The sequence below is a fragment of the Gopherus flavomarginatus genome, chromosome 10 (genome assembly GCF_025201925.1).
Source record: "Gopherus flavomarginatus isolate rGopFla2 chromosome 10, rGopFla2.mat.asm, whole genome shotgun sequence".
Lineage (NCBI taxonomy): Eukaryota > Metazoa > Chordata > Testudines > Testudinidae > Gopherus > Gopherus flavomarginatus.
Window position 1 is genome coordinate 9665697 of NC_066626.1, and position 20841 is coordinate 9686537.

The 20841-nt window shown below is 55.2% G+C and overlaps 2 protein-coding genes across 2 annotated transcripts in view; both read right to left on the reverse strand.

Moving 5' to 3' along the window:
• LOC127030286 (lanosterol synthase-like) overlaps positions 1 to 20841 on the reverse strand; it is a 223411-nt gene that overhangs the window by 168642 nt on the left and 33928 nt on the right. The gene's annotated exons all lie outside the window — the stretch shown is intronic.
• LSS (lanosterol synthase) overlaps positions 1 to 20841 on the reverse strand; it is a 37260-nt gene that overhangs the window by 4501 nt on the left and 11918 nt on the right. Inside the window, exons 8-19 of the mRNA XM_050916501.1 lie at positions 17283 to 17391; positions 16623 to 16741; positions 15988 to 16085; positions 15484 to 15511; positions 14041 to 14097; positions 12546 to 12617; positions 10170 to 10220; positions 8962 to 9111; positions 1702 to 1798; positions 1308 to 1413; positions 623 to 688; positions 21 to 101 (exon numbers count right to left, since the gene is read on the reverse strand). Of these exons, the coding sequence (XP_050772458.1) occupies positions 21 to 101; positions 623 to 688; positions 1308 to 1413; positions 1702 to 1798; positions 8962 to 9111; positions 10170 to 10220; positions 12546 to 12617; positions 14041 to 14097; positions 15484 to 15511; positions 15988 to 16085; positions 16623 to 16741; positions 17283 to 17391 (1034 nt within the window). The remainder of the gene's footprint in view (positions 1 to 20; positions 102 to 622; positions 689 to 1307; positions 1414 to 1701; positions 1799 to 8961; positions 9112 to 10169; positions 10221 to 12545; positions 12618 to 14040; positions 14098 to 15483; positions 15512 to 15987; positions 16086 to 16622; positions 16742 to 17282; positions 17392 to 20841) is intronic.

Below are 20841 nucleotides of genomic sequence, written 5' to 3' on the forward strand. Positions count from 1 at the left end.
CACCAGATTCCCACACTCACCCATTCTGGTAGGTGTGCTCCAGACAGGCGAAGGCCTCCAGTCCGAACCAGGTGCCGTAGGTAAAGCAGACACCCCAGCTCCTGACGGGAGGAGAGAACCAGTGTCAGGCAGTGCAGAACGCTCTGCAGCTCTAACACCACCGGCCCCCCGTGCCACAGACGGGCATGGGAAGTCCCCACCTCCAAGTACAGTCCCTCCCCGCCGCAGACCAGGGGAAGGGTCCCATCACCACAGGCTACGCTGAGCCTTTACTGGAGCTGTTCTCATACACTGGCCAGGAGTTGCATCCCATCCCCCGTCGCTGCGAGTCGGGCTCGTCTCTAGTCCGCAAGCTAAGGGGGTTAGTCACTCACTGTCAGCGCCCAGTGCCACATGCTCTGGTCTGCCGGGGGCCCTAGACACGACTGTAACAGGCCAGACTGCTGTGGGCTCCCTGAGCCAGCCCCCCACACCTCCTCCCCAGACACTGGCACACTTGGAGGTAAAGGGGAAAGAGGGTTGCCCAACAGTGCAGGTACCAGCACCTCTCTCCTCACCCCAGCCGCCTCCTGCCCCGAGCAGCAAGGAGCTTGCTGCACCAGCGGTGCACGTGGCCACTCACCCTTCCCATGAGCCATCAGCTCTCTGCACCCTGCGGCAGAACTCCAGGCCCTTGCGCAGCGTCTCTCTAGACAGGAGGAGAGGGGGTTCCTTAGTGTGCAGCGTCCATCCTCCTGCCAGCCCGACCCAGGGGCTCCTTGGGATCTCAAATCCCCTCTGAGAAGTGGAGGCCCAGCCCCTATTAAAAGAGTCACTCGAGGGCCATAAGCTGCAAGATAGACTGAGCTTCCACAGCCCCTGTGCAGCTGTCTGACCATGGCCCTTGGGGCTCAGATGGAGACAGGACATTTGCCGGTGGCCTCCCAGCTGGTCGGAGGATGAAACACATCCTGGTCTGTGCCCCCAGTGCCCTGCTTGAGGCCAGATGGCCCTTTGGCCTCATAGAGGAAGCGGATGTACTCAGGCGGGCTCTTCTGAAAGGGTAGCTAGGAAAGGAGGGTGCCCCCCACTGCACCAGGGCAGTGATGCCCCAGGGGTGTGCACCCAAACAGCAGCACCCGCTGGGACAGGAGCTGCCGTGTTCGGCTACCGGGTTCGTTCCTGGAGCTGTGTGGGCGGCAGGGTCTGCCCTGCAGGTCAGAGTGTACAGGCGGGGCCCACGCCAGGTTCATCCCAGCAGGCCCCACTTACTGACCTTCCCAGGATGCAAGCTCTGGACTGACAGTTCAGCGCTCCCCCTCCCCTACCTGACCTCCCGGGCCCGGTGCTCGGGGAAGGCCTCGTGGAAGTGCTTCAGTGCCTGCATAACGGCCGACGTGCACTCCACGTAGCAGTAGTCTATCATGATGTCACCTGCCAGACAGGAGAAGCAGCAGTGAGCATCCTCATCACACAGGGACTCATGGCCAACAGGCAGCTCGAGGACAATGCCAGGCGCTGGCAGGGGCCCTACTCCCCTGGTGCACTCTCATCCCAGGAGCTGTGCAGAGGTGCTGTCTCTAGGGAGGGGCACTGGCCGTGTGACTGCACCCAGACCCCCCCGAGGCTGCCTTGGGCACCACGCCCAGCAGACCTGGCCCTGCCTCCCCTCACGGTGCAAGTGACAATCGCTGGAGAGAGGCCCAGCGCACCTGCCCTTACCAAACACCTCCGAGGGGTTCAGGAGCTCCAGCAGCCAGCCCCCCCGCTTGGTTTCGTACGTCGCAAAGCCTCCATCAGGATTCCTCATGCTCAGCAACTGCCCGGACATGGAAGGGAAGAGATTGACAATCCAAATCAGCCTCGTTCAACCCCTGCTACAAATCACTCTCCCTCCATCCCCCACCCCACAATCCCTCTCCAGAACCCTAGATCCCAAGGCCAGAAGGGCTGGCCTGACCTGCAGAGCACAGGCAAGAGACCTGCCCCAAAGTAACTCTTTTCCAGTAACAGCAGATCTTCTAAAAAAACAGCCAATCTTGATTTTGAAATGGCCAGTGATGGTGAATCCACCACAATCCTGGAGGAGTTGTTCCAAATGTTAAATACCCTCTCTCTTTCCAGTCTCAATTTGTCTGGCTTCAGCTTCCAGCCACTGCATCGTGTTAGCCCTTTCTGTGCTAGACCGAAGAGCCCATTATTAAATATTTGTTCCCCATGTAGGTACTTATAGACTGGAATCAAGTCACCCCTTAACCTTCACGTTGTTAAGCTAAACGGATTGACCTCCTCAAGGTTATCGCTATAGGGCAGGTCTTCTAATCCTTTAATCATTCTCGTGGGTCTTCTCTGACCCCTCCCCAGTTTGACAACATCCTTCCTGATGGGTGGGCACCAGAACTGGGCACGGGATTCCAGCAGCCGTCACACCAGTGCCAAATGCAGAGGTAAAATAACCTCTCTGCTCCTACTTGAGATTCACCTGCTTATGAATCCCAGGATCCCATTAGCCCTTTTGGCACTGGGAACTCCTGTTCAACTGATTCTTCCGCAGGACCCCCAAATATTTTTCAGAGTCTCTGCTTCCCAGGATAGCGTTCCCCATCCTGTAAGTATGGCCTGTAATCTTTGTTCCTAGGTGTATACATTTAACCATATTAAAATGCATATTGTTTTCTTGCACCCAGCTTACCAAGTGATCCATATCGCTCTGAATCAGTGACCTGTCCTCTTCATTATTCACCACTCCCCCAATCTACGTGTCATCTGCAAATTTTATCAGTGATGATTTTATGTCCTCTGCTAGGTCACTAATAAAAATTAGGGCTGTTAAGTGATTAAAAAACTTAATCATGATTAATCGTGCGATTAAAAAAGTTTATCGTGTTTAACTATATGATTAATTGCGCTGTTAAACAATAATAGAATACCATTTATTTAAATATTTTGATGTCTTCTACATTTTCAAATATATTGATTTCAATTACAAACACAGAATACAAAGTGTATAGTGCTCACTTCATATTTATTTTTTATTACAAATATTTGCACTGTAAAAAACAAAAGAAATACTATTTTTCAATTCCTCTAATAGTGCAATCTCTTTCTCATGAATGTTGAACTTACAAATGTAGAATTATGTACAAAAAAACTGCTTTCAAAAATAAAAATATAGAACTTTAGAGCCTACAAGTCAACTCAGTCCTATTTCTTGTTCAGCCAATCGCCCAGACAAACAAGTCTGGTTACAATTTGCAGGAGATAATGCTGTCCGCTGCTTGTTTGCCATGTCACCTGAAAGTGAGAACAAGTGTTTGCATGGCACTGTTATAGCCGGTGTTGCAAGATATTTACATGCCAGATGCACTAAAGATTCATATGTCCCTTCATGCTTCAACCACCATTCCAGAGGACATGCTTCCATGCTGATGATGGGTTCTGTTCAATAATAATCCAAAGCAGAGCGGACCGACACATGTTCATTTTCATAATCTGAGTCAGATGCCACCAGCAGAAGGTTGATTTCTTTTTTGGTGGTTTGGGTTCTGTAGTTTCCACATAACAGTGTTGATCTTTTAAGACTTCTGAAAGCATGCGCCACACCTCGTCCCTCCAAGATTCTGGAAGGCACTTCAGATTCTTAAACCTTGGGTCAAGAGCTGTAGCTATCTTTAGAAATCTCACTCTGGTACCTTCTCTGCGTTTTGTGAAATCTGCAGTGAAAGTGTTCTTAAAATGAACATGTACTGGGTCATCATCCAAGACTGCCACAACATGAAATATAGGCCAGAATGCAGGTGAAACACAGAGCAGGAGACACAGAATTCTCCCCCAAAGTGTTCAGTCACAAATTTAATTAACACATTTTTTTTTAAATGAGCATCATCAGCGTGGAAGAATGGCCTCTGGAATGGTGGTCGAAGCATGAAGCGTATCTGGCGTGTAATTACCTTGCAATGCCAGCTACAAAAGTGCCATGCGAATGCCTGTTCTCACGTTCAGGTGACATTGTAAAACAAGAAGCAGGCAGTATTATCGCCCATAAATGTAAACAACTTTCTTTGTCTTAGCGACTGGCTGAACAAGAAGTAGGACTGAGTGGACTAGTAGGCTCTAAAGTTTTACATCGTTTTGGTTTTGAGAGCAGTTATGTAACAAAAAACATCTACATTTGTAAGTTGCATCTTCATGATAAACAGACTGCACTACAGTACTTGTATGAGATTAAAACTGCAATTTTTTTTAAATCACAATTCATTTTTTTTAGTTAATCGCATGGATTAATCACAGTTAACTGACAGCCCTAATAAAAATATTAAAAAGCAAGGGCCAGGAAACTGACCCCTCTGACACAGCTCTAGAAACACACCACTTGGTGCCGACCCCCTGTTTACATTACATTTGGAAACCCATCAATTAGCCAGTTTTTAATCCATTTGCCAGGTTAATTTTGTATCACTCTAGTTTTTTCACCAAATTTTGTGTGGTACTATGTTAAACACCTTACAAAAGTCTAAGTCTCATATCAACACTATTACCTTTGTCAACCAAACTGGACAAAAAATTATTATTTTCCATAAATAATTTTTTGATTATTCTAATTTTAATCTCACTAGTGACTGGCATTAATTACATTACCCTCCTTTAATTTTTTATTAATGGAGTTCCTTGGCCACTCCATTATCTTGCCAGGGATTGATGTCAGACTGTCCAGCCTTGAACATTTTATTTACCCTTTTCAAATACTGGCACAACATTAGTTTTCTTTCAGTTTTCTGGAATGTCCTCAATGTTCCAAGGCTTATGGAAATAATCAACATTTACAGTCCAGTGAGCTTCTCAGCCAGCTCTTTTAAAACTCTTGGATTCAAGATATCTGGACCTGCTGATTTTTAAATGTCTAACTTTAGTTACTGCTGTTGAACACCCTCCAGAGATACTAGTGGAATGTAAAGATTATCATCATATGATATGACTACACCATCTGTCTTTTCCCCCAAATACAGATAAAAAATATTTATTGAACACTTCCGCTTTGTTTTGCATTATTACTGATAAAATTATCATTTTCATCTACTAATGGACCAACACCAGTTTCAGGATTCTTTTGTTCTTAATGTAAGCAGAGTCAGGATGAGCTCTACCTTGACATCTGCTGGTGAATTGTGGTGAGTTGTGGAAAAGAACTTCAGGGGCTGGTCTTGTTTCCATAGGCACACCCATCCTACCTAGCATGGGGCCACAGCCGCCCAAATAGTCACTTTGGCTGCTGTGGGATCTCCAGTTTCTCTGTTATTGTGACAGGAAGAATAAAGTGTTGTTACCCTGATTATGTAAATCAAGGCCAGTGGAACTGTTTTATGACAGGGGGACTCACCATCAACTAAGTAGCACTCATTCGACAAGGGCCATGGGTTCCAAACTGCAGTGAATTGAGAGGGAGAGACTGGGGTGGTGGTAATAATAATAAATTGTATCTGATGGTATGGACCCCTTTTGAGAACCTGAAATACCAATTGCTGCACCACCACAGTTGAACAGCAGAGCTGATCTTGATTTTATTAAGAGTCTAGTTACAGACTGCAGTGCTGATTTCACGTTAGGCTAATGGTGCACCAGTAGTGGGGCTCCCCTACCACAAGCTGAAATCACTAAAGAGCTAAAATTACTAAGAGCTGAAATCACTGAGTGCTGTGTTAACTAGTGGGGGAACCTGAAGAAATATTGCTAACTGGCTGGCAGAGCAGTTTGTGGGATGATTGGAATGGCCCACGGGACAGCAAGTGGAGTGAAGCGGAGCAGTTTGTGGGACGCTGGAGCAGCTCAAGGGACGGCTGGTGGAGTGGAGGGGCTTGTGGTGAAGGCTGCAGCAGAACCCCATGGAGAGGTGGGGCAGTCGGCCTTGGACCACATAAGGTGCCCATTAACACGCCATGCACCCCTTTCCCCCACACTTCCACCCAGGCTGGGGGGGGGGGGAGGTGTAAAACTCTGCAGATAAACTTTTGAACTCTGAGGCTGCACTGACCAGGGACAGAGACTTTGGGGGTGTTGGACTTTTGGGACTTTGGGGTGGTCTTTTGGGGTGTTGGACTTAAGACTCTGAGGGAAAAAGAATAGTGCCAAACTTACTTGGGGTGGGTCTTTTGCTCATGGTTTGTGTTATAAATCCTGTTTGTGGTGTTTCCCCAACCTAATGCCGCGTTGTTTCCCTCTTTTATTAAAAGGATTTTGCTACGCTCAGACTCCGTGCTTGCAAGAGGGGAAGTATTGCCTCCTAGAGGCACCCGGGGGGTGGAATGTAATTGTCCCAAGTCACTGGGTGGGGGCTTGAGCCGGTTTTGCATTGCGTTACTGAAACCCCTAGATACTGAACCCAGCCCTTGTTGCTGCCAATTCAGACAGGCAGAAGGGTTATATTAATATCTTAAACTCCTTATTATCCTTAACTCTGCAGGCCACAGAGTTCTTCTTGTGCCCCTGTGTTTCCCGCATCCATTTTCTACAATTCTTAGCTTCCGATTTCAACTTCCCTTTTCTGCCATTTATTATATATTGTTTTTTTATTTTTATAGGTGCTTTCACCTCCCCTCTAATCCAAGTCTTTTGTTATCCACTCCCGCCTTCTTCCTTGATTGTGGGATTGTAGCTTTTGGGGCATCCACTTGTTCTTAAACAATTACCAGTTATCATCTACATTTTCTCTGATTAAATTCCTCCTCTCAGCTGGTTTGGGTTACAGTTGTTTAGCTTTGTGAGATTGGTCCTTTAAAAGTACCAAGTATATATGCCTCTGCTCTGGACTTTATTCTGTTTGCACATTACTCATGTGATCGAGTTATGATTACTTATACCTAAGATTCCACTAATTTTTAGTTGTGTTATCAATTCCTCTTTATCTGTCAAGACAAGGTCCAATACAGAATTCTCTTGTCTCGGTGGCAGCACTTTTTAAGTTAGGAACCTGTCATCAATGAGATTTCGAAATCCCAAGGAGGTTTTGGTACTGGCTGCATGAGCCCTCCAGCGTGTGTCACTGTGACCGAAGTCCCCCATCATCACACAGCTTTTTTCCCTACACACTGTAGATTGGTGCGTAAGGGGCCAGACATCCTGGCCCCTCCTGTGATTTGGGCAGGACCGGCGCTAGGGTTTTGAGCGCCCTAGGCGGCCGGCAATGTCGCCACCCCGTGCGCTGGTCCCGCGGCTCCGGTGGAGCTGCCACAGTGGTGTCTGCGGGAGGTCTACCGGAGCCGCGCAAGCACCCAACCGTCCACAGGCATGACTGCGGCAGCTCCACGGGAGCTGCCTGCCGCCCCCTCCGGATGCCCTGGGCTGCCGGCGGCCGCGGCGGCGCCCTGACCCAGGGGACATCCTGGACTGCCGGCTGCCACGGCGGCGCCCTGACCCAGGGGACACCCTGGACTGCCGACTGCTGCGGCAGCGCCCTGACCCAGGGTCAGTGCGCCTCCGCGGCAGCCGGTTTCCCTGGGCCAGGGGACCCTCGCCCCTGGGCTGCCGGCTGCCGCAGCAGCGCCCTGACCCAGGGGACCCCCTGGACTGCTGGCTGCCGCGGCAGCGCCCTGACCCAGGGGACCCCCTGGACTGCCGACTGCCGCGGCAGCGCCCTGACCCAGGGGACCCCCTGGACTGCCGACTGCCGCGGCGGCGCCCTGACCCAGGGGACCCCCTGGACTGCCAGCTGCCGCCAGCAGCTCAGACTCCCTTTCTGTCCCAGCAGCAGCAGCTGGTCAACCATTTAAAAAAAAATTGGGGGGCGCTTTTTGGCGCCCTCAAATCTCGGCGCCGTAGGCAACCGCCTAGTCCGCCTAAATGGTTGCACCGGCCCTGGATTTGGGGTCTGTAGCAAACACTAACTTGTGCTCGGTCTGTTAGAACACTGATCTATTAGCATCTGAGATCATTGTCTTCCGAGTTATCAGTGACTCAGAACAGGTGAGTATCAGAGGGGTAGCCGTGGTAGTCTGGATCTGTAAAAGCAGCAAAGAGTCCTGTGGCACCTTATAGACTAACAGACGTATTGGAGCACGAGCTTTCGTGGGTGAATACTCACTTCGTCGGATGCATGAGGTGAGGCCATTTTTGACGTAGATGCCACTTGCCCTCCCCTTTTGCCCACTGGAACTTTGCTAAATAAGTCAGGGCCATTGATTTTAACATTCCAGTCGTGGGACTTGTTCCAGCAGGTTTCAGTAATGCCACAGCTAGATCACATTTATGCTCATAGATGAGCAATTCCAATTCCTCTTGTTTGTTACCCAGGCCCTGAGCTTTGGGGCAAAGGCAATTCAAGAATTTTTCTCCCTCATGTCCTTTGGCTCCCTGATTTTATTCTCAACATCTCAATTCTGTGCTAAATGAGGCCTCATTTCTTCCCTCTTTTTCCCCTTCCCTTTTGCTAGGAGCTGGCCAGAGCCAGAGACACTTTTATCCTCCCCTCAGAACAGCTGCCTGGTCTCCAAGGCCCTGGAGCCAGCTCGGGTCACTCGTTTCCGCTCCCCAAGACCTGGGCGAACGAGCTCCCTGCACAGGGTGTCTCCCCAGAGGGCAGTCTGCTGACAGCACAAAGGTGCTGGCTGCGCTGTCCCTCCACGCGCCGTCCCAGGGACTGAGAATAGCTCTGAGCTCTCTCCCGCACACAGGGCAACCTGGTCCCATCCTGTCAGGCTGCACACACTGCTCCCCTCTCAGGACTCATGAGCGACACCCAGCGGCAGCGAGAGGCACTGCACTAACAGCCCTGCCTGGGCTCCTCCTGGGGTTCATGGCAGCCAGGCCCAGCTCACATCCAGACGTGATCCCAGGCTCACGCCCAGCAGGCCGTATGCCCAGTCACAGGAAGCCGGAGGCCCACAGTGGGAGAACATCCCCTACCCAGAAGCCATTTTGTTTTAAGCTGTTTCGAGATACATGGCGCAGACTTTTGGGTTCTCCCCCCAACCGGGTCTCGCCACCTCTTACCACATTCACAGCGTCAAAGAGGCGCCCCGTGGGGACGTGCTCTGCTATGAAGGGACACTTCTCCTGCAGCAGCATCACCGATTTCAGCCCCTCCGCAGTGCAGTCAGCCACGATCCAGCCGCAGTCACGGGTGCTGAAGGGGAATCCACCCTGAGGAGTCAGGCACCAGCACTCAGCCCCAGGAGCACAGAGAGCAAGGGAAACTCCCCCGTCACACTCTGCCCTGCCCAAGGGATGGGGGAGCCCCTCATCCAACCCCGCATTACAGTGCCCCCTGTGCACACGAAATGGGGAGATAACGCTAGCAACCATCCCCCACTTCGAGTCCAGCAGGAGGCTGGGGAGGCAGGGGAGTCCCTCCTTAACAGCAAGGTGGCACCAGGAGCTACTGCAATAGTTTTCAAACCTAAGTCTGGGCCCCAAGCAAATTGCCAGTGCTGGGTGAAATCCAGCCCATGCCATGAGCAGGTGTCCAGACACATTCCCTGAGCATCTGGGTACAACGGGAGGCCCTGGGGCAGGTGAGGCCCAGAGCTGGCACAGCGGGGGCTGCAGCCCAGGATGGCAGTGCCATGGCGGAGCCTGGGGGCAAGAGCTCACGCTGTGTCTGGCTGCACTTTGCCTATTACACGGGACACTCATAATTACCCAGGTGAAGCTGCCTCCCGCACCAGAAAATACTGTACTGGAGAAAACAATGCTGCCCAGGCACACCCACAAACAGGCCTTAGTGGGATTGTGCCACATCTCCTTCCATGGCAACCGGCCTGACGGCCAGCCCCGGACCCATAGCCACTGGCCTCAGCTTACAGAGCCCCTCCTCCACCGATGTGATGTGTATCGGCCAAGTCCCACCTCCACATGCAGACGCCAAGCCACCTGCTGTTCTGCTTCACATGCTGCGGGCATCGCCAGGTAAATGCCAGCTCATGCCCTTCTTCCAAGCAGGCTGAGCCTGTCTAACTGTCAGTCCCTCAGCACCTGGCATCTCAGTCACGGCCACAGACTCCTCCGGACACCAGAGGGTCGCTCGGCTGCCAGAGCCTCCCTCTGACGCTATCACAGGATAGCTCCACTTTGAGTCTAAAAGGTTCGTTCCCTGCCCCACGAGCAGCGCAGAGCCAGGGGCAGACAGACACGTGAGGAACAAACATGGAACAACAGGGGAAAATCATCCCAGGGAAATCCAGGCACGTGGCCAGCTGTACCTTGTTCATCTGCCGATAGTACTTCTGGTAGTCGGGTGGGTTCTCTGGAATCTGCAGGAGACACGAGGAGCACCAGTGAGGAGGCCCCACTGCAAGAGCAGAGCACTGCAAAGGGCAGGGGTCCCACAGCTATGGTCAGGGAGGGCTCTATGTATTTTGCTGCCCCAAGCATGGCTGTCAGGCGGCTTTCGGTAGCATGCCTGCGGGAGGTCCGCTGGTCCTGCGCCTTCGGCATACTTGCCACTGAATTGCCGCCAGAGCTGCGGGACCGGTGGACCTCCCGTAGGCATCCCACCGAAGGCAGCCTGACTGGTGCCCTCATGGCGACTAGCAGGCCGCCCCCTGCAGCTTGTCGCCCCAGGCACACGCTTCGTGCGCTAGTGCCTGGAGCCGCCCCTGGCTATGGTGATGGCCATGGGATCAAGGCCAGCCATACCCGCAGAGCACTCCTGTCTCCGCTGCCACAGTCTGGTCACCAGAGGCCAGGCTGGGATTGGTGCTTGTCTGTGCCACATCTCCCTGGATCAGGCTGGGGCCAAGGTTGGCCCTGGACTCTACCAGTGGGAGGGGATCAGCAGAAGGGACTTCCACAGCTGACCTTTTGCAGTACGCCCCAGTGCTGCCCTGGTATGGCTGTGTCAGCACACAGGGCACCTGGAGCTCTCCCCCCAGCCCGGCTGCAGAGGGCCCTGTGCACCCACTTGTTTTCAGTGCTTCACCCCCCCCAGAGCCCTGAGCGGGACCCGTGGCTGGGACCGTGTGCATCAAGCTTCCCATGAAACTACCCTGCCACACTGGCTCCAGCACCAGCAACAGGGCAGCCTGAGAGCAGAGGGCTGCTGGGGTGCAACCCCCGGGCCAGGCAGCCCTGCTCAGAACAGGCCTGGACGATGCGGTGGTGAGAACACCAGTGAAGGTTCACACGTGTGCTCCCATTGCCTGAAGCACCTGCGGAGCAGCACCAGGAAACGGCACCAGTGCAGGGACGTCATAGGAATCTCAGGGTCAGCCAGGCCCATGTGCCAGCTGTGTCCCAGAGCAGGGAGAGGTGAGGCACACTCCACCTCACAAGGCCAAATGCGCCGCTGTGATGAAGTAGGAATGTTCCTGATGTATTATTTGAATGCTGAGTGGGGAGTACTAACCTGGGACGGTTGCAGGGGAGTTTTGCTGGGAAGGCCTACATTGGGGAAGGGAGGATTCCTGAGCATGTAACATAAGAACCCAGGAGGGGCGTTGGAGGCCAGGTAACACCTCTGCCTGGGAAACTGGACAAAGGACACAAAGGCTGGAGGAGGAGCCAGGGGAAGGCCAGAAAGGAGACGGCTGAAGGGAGTTTCAGTTTGGAGCTGGCTGGGAAATAAAGAGGGTCGCCCCGACCAACAGGGCTGTGGCCTCCCTGGGGCCCCCAGATGGACCTTACTAAAGGGGGTCCTGTTCTCTGTACCTGCAAGACCTGTCTTGGCCTGTGTTCCTGTCGCCTAAATAAACCTTCTGCTTTACTGGCTGGCTGAGAGTCCTGGTGAATCACAGGAAGCCGGGGTGCAGGGCCTTGTCTCCCCCACACTCTGTGACAGCCACGCCCTGCAGCACTCGCAGCCCTGGCTCCAGAGCTGGGTGGGGACCAGCTCACTGTGAGAACCCTCATCAGAGCTGCAGGGGGACAGCGGCAGGGCTCTGGAAACAGGAGAACTAGAGAGAACCCAGCTGGGTCAGCCCCTACAGAAAAGCCCCATGGAATGTAAGAAGGAGGAAACCTACAGATCCAGAGACATTTGACAGGGTGCATAAAAAGGACTCTGCTAACTAGTGCGTTTGACAGACAACGAAAGCCCCTGAGCTGAGCTAGCCCATGGGACCCACAGCATTCACCTCCCTGCCACGCTGCTTCAAAATGCCCCTGCGCTCTGACCGTCAGCCCCAAATGGAGTTAGACACCTCAATACCTTTGAGACTCTGGGCCTCTCTCCCTACTGTGTCCTGGTACCAAACCCCTTTCCTCTGTATCTCCTACCACAGCCAGAGGGCAGAGGCACTGAGTGCTGAAAGCCAGCTAATGAAACTGTAAACCCTGGGTGTTCAAACGCAGTGTGAAAAAGCACAATTCCTGCTCCCACCACACTGGTGCAGCACATCTCCAGAATTCTCAAGAATTGCAAAATAACACTAGCTTCCTTCTAACAGCACCAGCAAACGTTTCACAGTGAAACCTGGGGGTGCTGCAGCACCCCCATCCCCCTAGCTCCCGCGCCTATGAATACAGCGCATGTAGGGGATGAGTTGCATGGCTGGATGCCGAGAAGCTATGCAGGACACTGCAGTCTTACCCAAGTCAGTGCTGGCTTCCCACATGTGTGACCCCAACTCAGGGCTCACCTGCGTGATTTTGAGGAACTCATGTGCCTGCCTCAGACAGGAAGCAAATGCCGGGTCATTCTGAGCACCAGCCTAGACAAGGAGGCACACACACAAAATAAAGAAATGTCATTGCTCAGCTCTGTGATCAGTTTAGTTCTTGGGGAAAAACAAATTGTCACGGAGTTCCTGGGTGATGCTCTGGAACTGCTCCCTACAAAGCCCAGGCTATTAGTTGCCAGGAGTATCGGCCATTTATGTGCACTGGCCCTTTGCTCTGCAACAATCTCACCCCCTAGAGACTTAAGAAATGCCTAGGGGAAACGGAGGCATTCACACATAATTCACAGGAAACATGAAGAACAGTCCCACTTCAGCACACAAATTAGAAGAGATCTCCTGGAATCTGTCCCAGGCACGGTCACTCCCTGGTAAGAGTCAAACAGCACTTTGGCCAGCCAGGGAGTCCAGGGCACTGGAGATCTGCACTGGGGTGGCTTATCTTGCACTGGCTGCTATAGGGGAGGAACAGGAACTCTCAGGCTCGGAGCGACTGGCGGAGCAGCACTGCAGTGCCCGATGCTGGAGCTGTGCCAAGCAACACACCTCCATTGCTCACTCAGAGCGGTCAAACCCCAGTCTCTGTATTCCAGCATTGCGGCTGGCTCCGAGCAGCGCTGGGCTCTGGGCGGGTTTTACCACAGCAGGTGCGATATGGCCCATCTTCGTACCAGTACCCCAAAGAGAGCACAGCGCATGCGGGGAATAGGTAACAGGGACTCCCCTTGGTCCCTGCCCATGTGTATTTCAACGCCTACCCACCAGTGCCGTGGGGCCACATGCCTTCACCTGGCAGGGGTTAGGACAGTATTCTCAGGGACCATCCCCGGCAGCATGCCACATGCCTATGGAACAGCTATAGCGGCTCTTTCCTACGCTCCTGCCAGCTCCGCCCCCGCAGCTGCCCAAGTGCAGGTTCCCAAGCAGTGACAGTGCTGCTCATCTCCAGGTCTTACTACAGGGGACACGTGCAGAGCCCCATGACATTCTAGCCTTGCTCCAATGACACCTCGCACCCAGCGTTCAAAGGCCAGTCTGCCTGCAAACCTGCACACACCTGCCTTTGTACACAGGTGCGCCCACACAACACTACGGGGCACTAGCTCTTCTGCGCCCTTAGCGTGCGTTCGGAGCTCGTTGGGATCGCAAGCCTGCAGGTCTCTCTCTAAAGGCTGCGCTCTGGCTGCACCACCAGTTACTGCCTCAGCACAGGGAACTCAGGGTGACATTCTCTGACCTGTGCTATGCAGGGGGTCAGACTCGACGATTGTCACAGTTCTGTCCAGTCTTGACACCCGAGGCTGTCAAAGCCTCTCTAGTGTTGCTGTTGAGCGTACACTGCAGGAGCCGGGCCCCCAAGAGCCACGGCACTGAGGAAAGTGCAGGATGGTGCCTGTCTGAAACCCATGGCCCTCAGGGGGGCAGCCCAGAAGGCTGGCACGACAGCAAACATTACCTCCAGGAAGGCTTGGACGGCAAACCCTGTGTCCCAGAGCTGGGATCCGTTGGTGCCCTGGAACAGAAGAGTGTGCAATGAGAAGCAGCTTTCCAATCCGCCCCAGGCTTCCCGCCCACCCCTATGGGCCACGCTGCCTGCAGGCGCCATCACGCTGAACCAATGGGCCCCGCAGACAGAGAAGGCTATAGGGCACATGGCTGGGTGCAGTCACGCAGCTCAGGCACCACCACATTGCACCAATGGGCCCCGTGCAGCCTAAGGGAGGGTGCAGCCTAAGGGAACCCACTGGGGCAGCAGGAGCAGGGTTATGGGGTTTTTCGGTTCGAATTTCCCTCCAAAGCTATTTTATGGTCTAATCCTGCAAGCCCACAGAGGGGTTCAGAACGAGGGCAGTTTGGCCATGGATCCTGAACCCAGAGGGGAGCGTGAGGAGGGGACTGGGATGGGCCGACGGGCTCCAGGCACATGGGGAGCTTGGGCAGCAGCATCTGGGCTCTGCAGGGCTGGGCTGTGGGGCAGCCCCAGAGAAGGCAGCTGTGGTACTCAAGCCCCAAGGAGCTGAAGGCTGGGAGAAGGTCTCAGGGGAGCACTGTACTACTTGACCGCCTGCATGGCAGGTCTGCGAGTGCTCTGCCGGCCAGGGCCAGGCTGCGACACAAGGAACAGTCAGTTTTTGCACAAACTGACAGCAGTGCGAACGGCTGGCTGGGCAGCAAGGGGAGCTGTGGGGCAGGGGAGGAGGGAGGTGGCAGAGCTGTGTCTGGGAGATGCACGGCTGTCCCGGGAGAGGCACGTTTGTCTGGGAGACACTGAGCTGCAGGATGTGGGACAGAGAAGTAGCCTGTGTGGCCAGGGCATGGGGGAGCAGCATGCAGCCCCTTTCCTTGCTGGACACTCAGCAGGGGCTGAGCAGCCGTTAGTGCTCTGTTCTAGCCCCCAGCGCAGGTAGGAGAAGGGCTGCCTATTAACGTGGGGGCCAGAACCGCACAGCTGAGGTAGGACAGGACGGGACTCGACCGCATCCCAGGCTACATCCCAGGGGCAATGCGTGTGGGGTAGGGGCTGAGCACGGGATGGCGGGTGCAGAGCACCCCCTAGAGGTGCAGGGGAAGCAGCTGCCTGAGAACAAGGACACACACTGCTCCCAATACCAACCCCTTCTATCCTCGGCCAGGAGGAGGAGCAGGGACGGGAGAAGCCGCTGCTGTGAGCTGCACAGCTGGGCCAGGGCTGGTCCTATGACTATCAACAGCCTGGCAGGAAAGGGAGACATTGCAGGGGTGACGGATCCCCCAAGGCAGAGCAGGCTGGCGAGACCCCCTTTGCAGTACGCACTCAGTCCTCGGGGGAGGGGTCCCTGCCCAGCCCTGTGAGCCGCCCCACAGCAGCGAGAGCGTGCCCAGCGTCCCTGCGTTCGCTGCCAGGGCCACAGCGCCTTACCTGCATCTTCATGCCGTCGAGTCCCAGCCTGCATGGAGAGAGAGCGCATCAGTGCAGCAGCCAGGGGAGCATGGTCCTGTCCCCAACCTCCCGCAGCCACCAGGCGTCTAGCACTGCTGCCAGGGCACGGAGTACTGAGCTTCACGGGCAGCCTTGCAGCAACTTCCCCAGGGGCCCTGGCCTGCCCCTTCCCAGCTCTCTGGCCCCCACCTGACTGGGAGAACTGGAGCGAGTGGGACTCACTAATAAGGGGCCAGCGTCTGGAACTGGCTGCCGATCAGTGCAAGACCCCGCCCCCGTTTGCATGCTGCCTGCACAGAGCTCCCTGCTCCTGGGGCCTAGGCAGCGTGGTAGCCCTGGGGGCAGAGTGAGGTCCCCCATGGTAGGTCTGAGCAGCAGGTTCCCTGCTAGGGCCTGGGGTTTCCCGCACAGGGCAGAGTGGCTCTCTCTAGCTGAGCCCTGCGCTGTCTCCGGGGTTGGGGAGGTGCATGGGCCTGGCCTTACCAGAGGTAATCAGGGATCCTGGAGACATGCTCCTGGAAGGCTGGAGAGCTCTCCCCCTCCACGTACCAGCGAACCAACATGTTAATGGTCTTGGAAATCTGCCGAGAGAGAAGGCGTCACTCCCCTGCAGAGCGCAGTTCGACAAGGGCCTGCACAGCATGACCTGACCTCGTGACCAGCCACAGGAGCAAACCCCAGGCTGGGGGCTGTCTGCAGGTGAGCGAGCACATCTCCTTGGGGCTGTGGTCACAGAACGGACCCCTTGGCATCCCCATGTCTGTTCTTCATCACACTCCAGCCAAGGCCTTCCACCAGCTGCTCAGTAAAGACTCTGCAGAGGGGAACAGCTGGCACGCCCTGCCTCCAGGGCCACTGCACAACAAGGAGGCGGTTGCTCGTGCTTTCCTCTCCCGCCAGCCTGCTCACGCCCCTTGTCACCCACTGTGAACTCTCCTGTGTGCAGTGCCCAGCACAACAGGACCTGAGCCTGCCTGGAATTGCTGGTTGCTATGGTTACGTGCCAGCAGCCGGGCAGCTGTGCTGAGCCGGGGAGTCCCAGGCTGGTCTCTCCCGCACCTGGGCAGGAATTGGAGCCAGTTCCGTTACTTCGTTGGGAGCGATAACGAGCAGCCTACCGGGCCAATGCTGATGGCCTTAGTGAATCTGTCGTCAGCCTTGATGTGGTCATACAGCTCGGCGATGGCTCGCTGCCTCAGCCAGGCGCTGTGATGGGCTTCGTACACGTTCAGGATGGCTGAGACGAGAACAAGAGAGACACAAGAAGGAAACTCTAACCAGCTGCCTGCTCCCAACTCCTGTGCGAGCAGGGCCTGGCCCCAAGCCCCAGAGAGCTCCCCCCATTCCTGGGTTCAGCCTCCTTCAGCAGCAATCAGCACAGAGCCCTGCGCCTTTCCTACGTACTGGACCCAGGTGGCTGCTGCTGGCTTGTGGCTGATGCAAGCGAGCCAATGCCACACACAGATTGCCCTTGTGCCCACTGGGCAGGGCAGTAACGGTGGCTCTGTGCTGAGGCCACGCGGGAACTGCTTTGTTAAGCACATGCGTTCCCTCCCAGGTTATTAAGGTCTCGCCAGCTTCTGGTCCCTGGCCATTCTGAGATCCCACTGGCAGGGCAAGGCTGACGGGCAGCTTGGGGGCTGCACTGGGGTCGCATGTAAGGCTATGGGGCAGCTCTCAACTCCACCAGTGACTCATGGCCATGGGGACAGAAAACAACCTGCACATCAGCTATCCCCGGCCCTGCCCTGGCCAGGCCCAGCCAGTGCCCTACTCACCATTGGCTAGTGTGAGCAGCCAGCTGTGCGGGGTGTAGAGATCGCAGGCAGCCACGTTATTCCTCTGGGCCGGCCAGTCAATGCTGGCGTAGTCCTGGACGTACAGCTCCTGGAAGAGAACAGGCAGGAAATTAGCCATCCGCTCACTAGCGCGCCATGGGAGCAGAACCATGAGACAGCTGCGAGTGTCAGCCTGGCGGTGTTCGCAGCCAGGGGGAGAACAGCATGGAGCACACAGGGCAGCACCGGAGAAGGAGGGCAGTGCTGCCTGGCCCGCCCTGTGGCACCACACCAGCCACCAGGACAGGTCCCACGTGGGAGCTGGTCCCAGCACCCTTTGCTAAGGAGAGTTAACAAGAGGAGAAAGCACCTTCAGACAGTGCTAGAGCACCTCAGGGGGTGCAGGGATTAGACGCGGCCTGGGGGGGGCACACAGCCCAAAGGCGGGGGGTCCACACAGGCCAGAATGGGGGGAACATGCTGGAGCACGCTCATGCAGTAGGGAGGGCTAACGGTTCAACTTAATTCTGGCTGGAGGCATGTGTGCAGGACTTCACCCCGCTCCAATTCACAGCAGGGCTCCCAGGGCCCAATGGGCAGGAAGAAGACAGCCCCGAAGGCATAACTTCCCTTCAGGCCTAGGGGTGTCAGGTGCTCAGCCTGAGACACCAAGTCTGATTCATAGAGGGCAGGGCTCAGTGCTCTCAAATCAAACCCCTCCTGGGGGCCTGACAGGGTATCCCAAAAATCACTCCTCCTTTTGGAAAGTGCAGGCCTTAGGCATTGTGAGCAAGTGCGTGGTACGTACCTTGCCATAGCATTCACAGGGAAAGCCTGCTCCCTGCACGATCCCAGACACTCTGCCCTTGGCTTTCCTTCCTACCTTGCCCTCCAAGCTCTCTCCTTCCTTCCCCAAAGCCCACCCCAATTCCTGCCCCATAGGGCTCCCTCCACCCCTCCCATCAGCCAAGATTACCAGCAATGGAAGAGTGTTAATGCGGCACCTACATGGGCTGTTTGAGGCAGGCACTCCCAGGCCTCCCATGACTGTCCTGGCCACTGAGTATCAGAAATAAGACTAGCAGATGACTGGGAGCAGATACCAGGTACCGAACAGCGGAGAAAGGCAGAACAAGAACCAGTGGCTGAAGCCATGAGGCCCGAACAGTGAACAACGAGGATGATCAACCACAGGAACGAGCTGCCAAGGGAACTGGCAGACTCTCCATCTCTTGATGTCTTCAGCTCCCGACTGGCTGCCTTTCTGGAGGGCACATTGTACTGCAGCCAGACACGTCGCTGGGCTCAGTCCAGAGTAACTGAGTGACATTCTCTGGCCTGCGTTACACAGAGCCTTTCCATCTGCTAACAAGAGCTCGGAAACTGCACAGAGGTAACATGCCAGCACAGGCCAGTCGTACCTCAGCCCTAAGCTAAAGGGAAAGCATAGAAGGACCACGTGGCTCACTCAAGCAACACCCCTTGAAGGAACAGAAATGTAGCAAACACGATGCCAACATACAGAAGTATCAGCTGTGACAGGGAAGGCGTAAGGAGGCTGTCACGGAGTGTGGGGGAGTCCGGCCCTGCACCCCTCTTCCTGGGACCCACAGTGACTCTTGGCCAGCCAGTAAAACAGAAGGTTTATTGGACAACAGGAACACAGGTTACAGCAGAGCTTGCAGGCACAGTCAGGACCCCTCCATTGAATCCTTCTGGGCTTTCAGGGTGCTTGGATCCTAGCTAGGATACCCTGAATTCCGCCCACACAGCCCCAAGCCCAAACTCAAAACTGCTTCCCTCCTGCCACTCCCTTCCTTTGTGCTCCTTCCCGGGCAAAGGTGTTGACCTTTCCCCTCCCTTACCTAGCTCAGGTTACAGGCTCCGGTATCGTCCATCCCCTAAAGTCCTCCCCTGCTCTCCCATTCCCCACACAGACAGCCCCTACTCCATCACATCTCTCCCCCCTTCGAGACTGAACTGAGCGGGGTCACTCTGCCCAGTGACCTGGGGAAGTTCAGGGCCCCCTCTCCGGGACAACGCGTCCGCTATCAGGTTGGCACTTCCCTTCACATGGACCACATCCATGTCATAGTCCTGCAGGAGCAGGCTCCACCTCAGGAGCTTGGCGTTGGCTCCTTTCATCTGGTGCAGCCAGGTCAGGGGAGAGTGGTCGGTGTACACGGTGAAGTGTCGCCCAAAGAGATATGGCTCTAGCTTCTTAAGGGCCCACACCATGGCCAGGCATTCCTTCTCGATGGCCGCGTAGTTTTGCTCCCGGGGTAGCAGCTTCTTACTCAGGTACACGATGGGGTGTCTCTCCCCCTTTTCATCCTGCTGCATTAACACCGCCCCCAGTCCCGTGTCTGAGGCGTCAGTGAACACCATAAAGGGTTTGTCAAAATCTGGGTTTGCCAGTACTGGGCCACTAACCAGAGCCTCCTTCAGCGCCCAGAAAGCCTCCTGGCACTGCTCAGTCCAGATCACCTTGTCTGGCTTCCCCTTTTTGCACAGTTCAGTGATGGGGCCGGCTATGGCACTAAAGTGGGGCACGAACCTTCGATAGTACCCCGCCATCCCAATAAAGGCCTGGACCTGCTTTTTGGTTTGGGGAGCAGGCCAGTCTCTGATCACCTCCACCTTGTCTGGTTCCGGCTTCAGGCAGCCGCTCCCCACCCGATGGCCCAGGTAAGATACTTCAGCCATCCCCACCTTGCACTTCTCAGCCTTTACTGTTAACTCAGCCCTTCAGAGTCGGTCCAGGACTTGTTTAACCTGGGACATGTGGTCCTCCCAGGTCTGGCTGAAGACGCAGATGTCGTCAATACATGCCAAAGCAAAACTCTCCATCCCCCTCAGTAGCTGACCCACCAGGCGCTGGAAGGTGGCCGGCGCTCCCTTGAGGCCGAAGGGCAGGGTCAGAAACTCGTAGAGCCCCAGACTGGTGATAAAGGCCGATTTCAGCCTGGCATCTGCCTCCAACGGCACTTGCCAGCAGCCGTTTGTAAGATCCATAGTGGTGTGGTACCGAGCACCTCCCAGCTTGTCTAGGAGCTCGTCAGGCCTGGGCATGGGGTAGGCATCAGATACGGTAATGGTATTGAGCTTTCGATAGTCCACGCAGAACCGGATTGACCCATCCTTCTTGGGAACCAGCACCACTGGCGAGGCCCAAGGGCTGGCAGACGGCTGGATCACCCCCAAAGCCAGCATGTCCCTGACCTCTCTCCCATCTACCTCCAGGGAAACAATGCACTCTTTCCAGAGGAGCAGCCCCGCGCCCACCCAGTAAACCAAAAACCCGGAGCCTGGAGCATCCAGCCCCCCAGAGGAGCTGACCTGGGGACCTCCTCCCTCCTTCACAGGTGGTATGTTGCCAACCCCCCTTTCCTGGGAATATAGCCCCTCCTCCGATTGGGTTTTTACCCAGTCCACCCTCTGCGGGATGGGTCTGCTTCGTCTGTCCCTGAGCTTGGGGCACTGGGCCCGTATTTGGCCTCGTTGGCCACAGCGATAGCAGTCCATGTCTCGTGGGTCCCCTTGAGTGGGTTGGAGGGAC